This window comes from Lygodium microphyllum, chromosome 22, assembly GCF_053477565.2.
Source record: "Lygodium microphyllum isolate KBCC chromosome 22, Lygodium_microphyllum_v1.1.10, whole genome shotgun sequence".
NCBI lineage: Eukaryota > Viridiplantae > Streptophyta > Polypodiopsida > Schizaeales > Lygodiaceae > Lygodium > Lygodium microphyllum.
In genome coordinates, this window is record NC_141156.1 from 115,979,249 (window position 1) to 115,987,828 (window position 8,580).

Consider the following 8,580-nt stretch of genomic DNA (forward strand, 5'->3'; position numbering starts at 1 on the left):
AGTGCTGTTTCATCTTGCTCGAGTGTATTTGGAGCCATTCTCAAGTATCTACTACTACACATCCACCCAAACTACTCATCTCATCACCTCAATTATATCATCCATAAGCATGGAAACAAAGGATATCATACTAAAGTAGTTGGGGATTGAACGGACTGCTTAGGGTGCTTATGTGGTACCATTACCGTCGTGACTGTACCTTCTTTCACCTAGAACATTGCTATTTTGTGCTTGATGTATAATTTCCATGGGGGAAAAATGTGCAATCCATCTCTTGATTGTGCTTGGATAGCTAGGATGATTAGTTGATTTAGTAACGTCGTGACCAAGGGATTTGTATACACTTAGATTGGAATGCTACAATAGATTATCTTCACTATTGATTTTTAAGATCCAAATTTCTTCATTTAATCCAAATACTTTCCAATACTTCAGTTCACATTCAATAATATGTCATTTGCAAGCATTCAAGGTCATCCAAGTACGAAACATTACTTTTGGCATCATTTAAAAGGATTCAAACTCTATCACCTCGATTGTTACTTGGAATAAGCTTGAATGTCTATTCTTGAACCTGAATATATTGATTTTCACACCACAACATATCCTAGCATTGGTGTTTCTACTTGGAAAGGAGTTGGGAAAGTTATTGGGAAGCACCATAGCTAAAATGATCAAGAAACATTGTTTTTGCACCATTCGGGAGACGACAAAGCCATGATAACCTTGATTGAGATGCTCCACTACTTTGACTAGCTAGAATTTTGGCTAAAAATCACTTGTTGACCACTATCTAGGTTGTAAACACATTAGAAACAACATGTATTGTGCAAACTCATTGTTTATTACCATGCAGAGAATTTGCATTTGAATTCTCCACACTGGCGAGCATAGAACGAAATCACCTCAAATACAAAGGTTTATCACCTAAGCTACTATGATCAAGGCTAAAAACCATTCTATTTTAGGCTTGATTGACATTCTCTACAAGGTAAGACTCTTGGGAACTCATAGGTTGTGGCACTCTCGCAGCTCTTGTATGCATGACCCCAAAGCTTCTGGCTATGGAGTCGATTATTTTTTTCTGCTTCTAGATCTGAGTCATTTGGTAGCAAGCAAATTCTATAACACCACCAGCGTGGGCTGGTTGGCAATCACATTTTTGAGCCTCCACCTTCAGAATCTCCATCACCAGCATTATGGCGCCATGGCGCCCTGGATAATACTTGGGTTATTAGCCCAGCAATATCTTCCAGCGTTGGGCCTCCCATCATAGGGAGAGTGAAAGGAGCAAGGTGACCTCTTCCCGACGCTATGTCTATTCCTTCCTACTACAGATTAGCTGGAACACTGTACTACTACACTACCTGGATGCATGCGTGGAGCTACCTGGATGTATAATACTTCAATGCCACTATCCAAATACCCTTCACTACACAATTTGCCTCAGCATTCCTGCATCCTAGCTGATGCACCTCACCCTACAAAACAACCAGCTGCTGCACAGGAAGGCCTCTTTGTCCTCAGCCTACAACACCTACGCTTGCGCCACATCATATGCACTAGAACCACCACCACCACCACCACCACCACCGCCACCGCCACTGCCACCACCACCACCACCACCACCCTTCTTTGAGTTCTTGAACTCCATGCATGACAGTTCTTTGCCTCCCAATAGCTGTATTATGACCTCTGCGAGCTTATACAAGCTCCAAAGCTGCAATGCCATGCTCTTTTCCACATGCGTCTTCAAGGGTGCTTTTACCATGCTTCTCTACTTGAGAAGCCTCCAAGGTGCCACAACCATGTGAAAGCCTTCCTTGCTTCCACTCCAAATGCTCTTCCCCTTGAGCATACACATGTGACATGCCTCAACTGACATGTTTCAGCTTGAGCTGCAACCAGCCCAACACCACTTGCCATTCCAATGATAGCAAGCATATGCACCTTTACATGCTCCTTGCAAGAGCAAGAGCAAATTGGACACAAGTCTTCAAATATTATGCTAGGCCACACCATTCCTTCTCTTCACCTTCATGTACATGCTCGATCCTTTGTTGCATCATGATGGAAGCAAATTATCCTCCAAAGACTAGAGCAATCCAACACCCTCTTTGGAAACCACTAGTAAGCATCATGACACTCAACCATAGTTTTATAAGATATGTTAGAATAGTGAATCTCACAATTACAAGGAAACAAACAGGATCATAATGAAGTGAAATGAGAAAGGAAAAGTATCCATATGTTACCTTGGTTGGGAGAGAGTAGCAAAGGGATTGTGAATGCCTGCAAACACTTAAGCTCAGATCAAAACATAATCACAAGTGAATCATAACAAAGAACTTGCACATGAACAACATGTAATGACCAAGTAGAAACATTCAATGTGAACGAGCATTAATGAAGCAACTACCAATAAACAAAGATCACATGTTAAACCAAGTTAAAACACAACATAGGTCAGACCCTAGAACACAAGGCCACATTAGCAATCAGTTGTTGATGTGGCACACGTCAACATGGTAGGACACATGATCCACATGTAACTATCAACCAACAATATACATAGCTACATATCAACAAAACAAGGACACCCATGATATCATATCAAAGTAGGGCGAACTCAATGGCACAATAGTAATTTCAAATGCAATGACAAGTAGGCCAACTAGCAAATCAACATTCCATGGGACATCCACATATGCAAGAAATCAACGTAAGTTGCATAGTCAATAATGATAGTTGTAGACAATCAAACTGAATATTATGTCTAAAAAAGTGAATACAGTAGTAGATCACACCAATCAATCGACACATCAACAAGCCACATAAGCCAAAGCATGCAGAAGGTCACACTCGAAAACATAGTCAAGCAACATAACTATGAAACATAAACACATAAGCATATCTCAAACAAACCTTAAACATCTGATACCAAGTTACTCGTGGGGGAGGGGTCATTCATGAATATATGTGTGTATCACGTGGGTTTAAAATAGGGGAATTTTTAAATCCTATGTATATATATATTTTTTACATATAAAAGGGTATCATATAAAGAGTTTATTTATAGACTGAATAGAAAAGGGCCATGTTTTATTTAAGAAACGTTCACAGGTAAGGGCATTTATAAATAGACTTTGAACTCATGAGATAGATGATATATGTATATAGTGAATCCTCTAAGCCAAGTTAGAAGAGCATAATACACAACTAAATAATGGAAGACATAAGATTGATGTAATAGACAATGCACAAATACGTAATCAGGAAAGGGAATCCATAGTGACAATAGTACAATGGTTGAGAGTGAGTCCACAAGCTCCCTCTCTCCACACAAAGAATTAGCAAGTATAAGTATGAACAATGAACTATGACCACACACCCTCCTTTTATAGATAAAAAATAAAAGAGTTGTCCTATCACAAAATAGGTTGGCTAATTACCAATTAAAGAATAAAGAGGGTGTCCATATAATAGACCATGGGTGCCCACCATTGACATGTGATATGCCCACTTTTATGAATTCCATGTGTCTATTATTTATTCTCTATCACTATTCTCATTGTCTGCTTTCCGACATGGTTATATAATGGTATTTATGTCTAATTGACGTAGTTCTTAATAGAATCATATAGTTTTTGTCTTAATACCTACAACAGTAATGCAATCCTCAATTATCTTTTGCATTAGGGTTAGGGCTATAACAAACATGCTAGCTCAAACTGGTGCTTGTAGTAATATGCTCTTGAGAGCAATTCAAAACTAGCAAAACTAATAATCCAAACAAGAATGTGAATGGAGGAGTCTCCATTTGAATAGCCACCAAGGACCCCATCGCTAAAGAGTTGACTTTGTGAAGTTGGATCTAAGGAGGGACGGTGGTTGAAATACATGGGTGGCAATGATGTTCCAAAAGGCATCATTCTTTTTGATACATATATGCACATTAAAATGTCTTTTGAGGTTGCTTTAATATGCTATAGTTCTACTAAAAGAACAAAATGTGCACACATATACATGTATACTTATATATTGTATAAATAGATTCTTGTACTAATATTCACATGTGTTTTATACAAATACATCTTTATAGTTAGTAGCCATGCTCACATATGGCCCATGCACATGAGGTACTCATCATAACAAAATGCGTAAGCCTTTGTTACTCATGAATGTTTGATCACATGAGAAGAGAGAAAAAAGAGTTAAGTCATTCAAAGGTGTTAGAATTTGATGAATAAGAGCCTCAAAATTTAATGTGACATGTTAGACAGAGCTTAAGGATAAAACTTTTCATCATCTTAACAAATGCATTGGGTAATTGAAAAGTTAGTACTAGTCTTGTCAAGGAGCCACAAAACTAGCTAAAAGCCATGCAAGTGGATTAAATAAGATTCGGTAGGATTTCACTAATCTAATAATAACTTTCACATGCACTACTTAGAAGTTATAGGATTGATCAGTTCTAGATTGGTAACCATGATAGAAAAGTTGAATGATCTTATTTCATGCTTTTGATTGATTTAAAAAAACAGCATTACAAAGAAAGCCACAATATCCCTAACTTCAAGTGCTTCAAAAAGTTGATAATTTTTCTTCGATTGATATAATGCTTATATGGATGAGTCATGAACACATCAAAGTATTTTTCATAGAAAGTTTGAAGTTTTCAAAAATTTATTGAGAAAGTTATCAAATTGAACAACCTTTTAGTAAAGCACTCTCAATCATGCCCCTTGGAAAATATAATTTCTTAACCAAACAACATATTTGTACTCTTTTTCAACTCCTATCTTGTGTTGGGCTACAAATGCTTGAAAGGAATTTGATTGATAAGATATATTCAAAGAGAAATGAGAATCTAAGATGACATACAAAAAGCCTAGATTGTGGTCTTTTTGCTATAAGACGAGTGCTAACTCCAACATGACCCTTAGGAAATCCTTTACTTGGTGCTTTTGAAACCCTAATGTGTGCAATGTTATAGAAAAGGTGTAGGGGATCACATGATGTATAAGTATTGGGCATGTATATTCATTATGAGGAATATTATAACCTGCATAGCGCCACACTTAACAGTGCATAGGCACTATTAGGGTTGTATATGGGTGTCGCACTTTGTAGATGGAGACGTACACCCTCTTCTTGCCATTTTGTTGCGACTCTCTTTCAAGCCCGTGCCTCTCTCTGAGCTTCTTCTGCACGCCCACTGAGCAGTCAAGTCTCTCTCTCTCTCTCTCTCTCTCTCTCTCACACACACACACACACACACACACACACACACACACACACTATAACCTTCACCGGCTCACTCTCCTCTTGCTTACCACAGCTGCACCCTCTTCATCCCTTCAGCCTTTCCCCTGCATGATCAGGATGATCATCATCATCAACCCAGTAAGTAGCCTTGTCATCTTATCTATCACCCACACTCCTCAGATCACATTCTACCATAAAGGGGCTCGATAATTATAATTATATTGCCTTCATCATGCACCCAATAAGTGGGCTTGTAATCCAATCTGTGATCCATGCTACTAAGACAATATACTATATCATAAGAGGGTTGAATAATTACACTTCCCTTTCGTATGGAGCATGATGCTGCACCCCTGTCATCTAGTAATGATCCATGAAATGTACCTCCTAGCTTACATGTAGTAATTACTCAGCCAAGCCTGCTATGAAGCTTATTAAGGAATTTCGGTTCCTCCAATTGGGTGCTTAAGCATGGGTGCTGGGGCTGCAGCCTATTAAGGACTGCTTCTGGAATTGTACAATGCCTTATAAGAGCACCACAGTGAGCTCAATTAATTCATATACATATAACCTTTTGCAAACCATACCTATTTAGTGGAAAACTCAATCTCTCTCTCTCTCTCTCTCTCTCTCTCTCTCTCTCTCTCTCTCTCCCACCCACCCAACCATTGGGACTTGCATCTGTCAACTGGCACTAACGTAGCATTACATGTATCATCCACACTACAAGGGGGTGAATGAAACTGTTATTATATATTTCCGATGGGCATAAATTTAGTTGTCTTTTCTTGCAGGACTCTCAATGGTGCCTTGTGCTCCATTTTATCTGCATTGCTTACCTTGTATACATTGCTGGCGCTACCCGCCACCATGCAACAAAACCTCCGGCTGTACACGCTGGAGAGCATGCCCCAGCTCTGATATGGAAGGTACCTGATAATGACGTATGTGCCAACCTAAGGAACATACCAAGCAGGCCTCACACTGTCTCCATAACTGAGTTTGGGGCTGTGGGTGATGGCACAACTCTCAATACGGTTGCATTCCAGAATGCTATCTTCCACCTGAATTCATTTGCAGACAAAGGGGGTGCTCAATTGTATGTCCCTGCAGGGAAATGGCTGACAGGAAGCTTCAACCTTACCAGCCACCTCACTTTGTTCTTGGACGAGGACGCAATCATCCTTGGATCACAGGTGTGGGGATCATAATAACGTAGTCCTTTTTCCTATCTGTGCTTTTCGTCTCACATATTTGTTCCTGGATCTTGTTAATTCACCTCTACATACATTCAATTGGTCCAGGACCCGAAGCATTGGCCAATCATTGACCCACTGCCATCATATGGGAGAGGAAGGGAGTTGCCTGGTGGAAGGCATATCAGCCTTCTCCATGGCTGGAACCTTACCGATGTTGTCATAACAGGTGCAGCACTTACACTGCATACATATGGTCCCTGTGCTTGAAAGGTTTTGCCCTGTTTTCTAAAAGCTGCTGTGCCTGCTCTGCAAAGCATTATGTCAATGTTCTTAAAGCTTTATGATATGTCAGTTCATCTACAGTAACATTGTGTGCTGAAGATGTTGCGATATTTCGAGAAGATTCATGTGCTAAGAATATGAAAGCCTGTACACAGGCAATGGTGGAACTGTTGATGGCCAAGGAGCAGTTTGGTGGGAGCTTCACAGAAATGGTGGCTTGGACTATACCCGAGGTTATCTGCTAGAATTGATGGAATCACAAGACATTGTCATTTCAAACCTGACTTTCAAAGACTCTCCCTCTTGGACCATCCATCCAGTCTATTGCAGGTTAATACTATTTGTAATCCCTTGTCCCAATATTTCACATTCCATTCCTTCATTCAGCTTGGCTAACAACTTCTTTAAAATGAGAGGCCCTATCAGTCAAGCACTAGTAACTGGACACTGACATATCAGAATCATTGTCTCTGTTGAAACCTCACATCCATATCTCCTTTCTGTTTGCTTGACCATGCAGAAATGTGTTGGTTCAAAACCTGACCATCCTCGCACCAGTTGAATCACCAAACACTGATGGGGTGAATCCTGGTATGTTGAGATACATCAAAACTTTTGTTGGTTATAACATTTAAGGCTTCAAATGATAGGGGAATGCGTCCCACTTGTGTGAGAAATTACTCTGTCACACAAGTGGCATCATTGTGTCTGTTTTATCAAATCAATGTGTCGCCCTTTCCCTCAGTTCCCTTTCACAATTTGATTCCTGAGACCATTTTTGCAGATTCAAGTAGTAATGTCTGTATTGAGGACTGCTTGATTGAAAATGGGGATGATCTGATATCTATAAAGAGTGGCTGGGACGAATATGGCATTGCATATGGAAAGCCGAGCTCCAACATCACAATCAAGCGCATTACAGGACGGACAAGGGCGAGTTCGGGGATCGCCATCGGCAGTGAGATGTCAGGCGGGGTCTCGGATGTGTATGTGGATGATCTGGCAGTGCACCACGCAGCTACGGGCATTCGCGTGAAGACTGCAAAAGGGAGGGGAGGCTATGTGAGGGATGTGTACATCTCCAATGTGACAGTAATGAATGTCAGGGCAGCTATTGAGTTTACTGGGTTCTATGGGGAGCACCCAGATGGCAGATACGATCCGGATGCTGTACCGCAGGTGGAGCGAGTATCGATAAGGGATGTGGTGGGTGCTAATATGACAGTGGCAGGCGATTTCGAAGGCCTGTCTGAGTCTCCTTATAATGATGTATGCCTAAGAAACATCACCCTGCAGGTCACTGCTGCTGCACATTCTGCTTGGAAGTGCTCTTATGTGCAAGGGTATGCAGAGGATGTGTACCCTGAGCCATGCCTTGATTTGCAAGATGTTCACAGCTAATTTGTAGAGGCCCGCCATGCGTGCTCTGACAAATTCTGATCAATTTGTTTAGGGTTCTTGGCTTCTTGCTGATCCCTGGATCTGATCAACTTATTGCTGATTCCTAGGTCGGATTCATGAGATTTATTGCTCAGCCTGATCAATGTGTTGCCCCTCATCAGTTTGCTGCTGATAAATTTGTTAATCGATCTCTTTATAGGATTTATGTACATATAAATTTCACACTAAATACTTAACGAGGTTCCCTTTCTGGATGAATGTGTATATAATGCCTCACTTGCATAGGTCTAAAGAAATAAAAATGAATAAGTAAACTCATTGACATATCTAAGACTGTAATTGGGGCGGTACTGTGCCAAACTAGTGAACATGACATGGACTTGTGAGTTTTGCTAGGAGACAACTCACTCATGCAGAAATGAACTATTCA

At 40.4% G+C, this 8,580-nt stretch overlaps 1 protein-coding gene across 3 annotated transcripts; it reads left to right on the forward strand.

Annotated features, from left to right (window-relative positions):
* The first annotated feature begins 5,141 nt into the window (after nucleotides 1–5,141).
* LOC148017531 (putative polygalacturonase) lies at nucleotides 5,142–8,351 on the forward strand. 3 transcript variants are annotated; one of them, XM_087662947.1, is made up of 6 exons: nucleotides 5,142–5,406; nucleotides 6,063–6,464; nucleotides 6,573–6,693; nucleotides 6,905–7,079; nucleotides 7,270–7,340; nucleotides 7,534–8,351. In XM_087662947.1, exons 1-6 carry the CDS (start codon nucleotides 5,377–5,379, stop codon nucleotides 8,148–8,150), a joined length of 1,416 nt encoding a protein of 471 aa, XP_087519073.1. In that variant the 5' UTR covers nucleotides 5,142–5,376; the 3' UTR covers nucleotides 8,151–8,351. The 3 variants fall into 3 exon arrangements, with proteins under 3 accessions (XP_087519073.1, XP_087519075.1, XP_087519074.1); XM_087662949.1 differs by lacking the exon at nucleotides 5,142–5,406 and adding an exon at nucleotides 5,468–5,809; XM_087662948.1 differs by lacking the exon at nucleotides 5,142–5,406 and having other exon boundaries at nucleotides 5,867–6,464.
* Nucleotides 8,352–8,580: the final 229 nt, after the last annotated feature.

Bases quoted from the DNA above. Each gene is read 5' to 3' on its own strand.
- LOC148017531 (XM_087662948.1), top strand. From the start codon at position 6,006: ATGAAACTGTTATTATATATTTCCGATGGGCATAAATTTAGTTGTCTT. The intron at 6,694-6,904 runs GTGCAGCACTTA...GCCTGTACACAG, and splicing joins TACCGATGTTGTCATAACAG to GCAATGGTGGAACTGTTGAT. The intron at 7,341-7,533 runs GTATGTTGAGAT...CCATTTTTGCAG, and splicing joins CACTGATGGGGTGAATCCTG to ATTCAAGTAGTAATGTCTGT.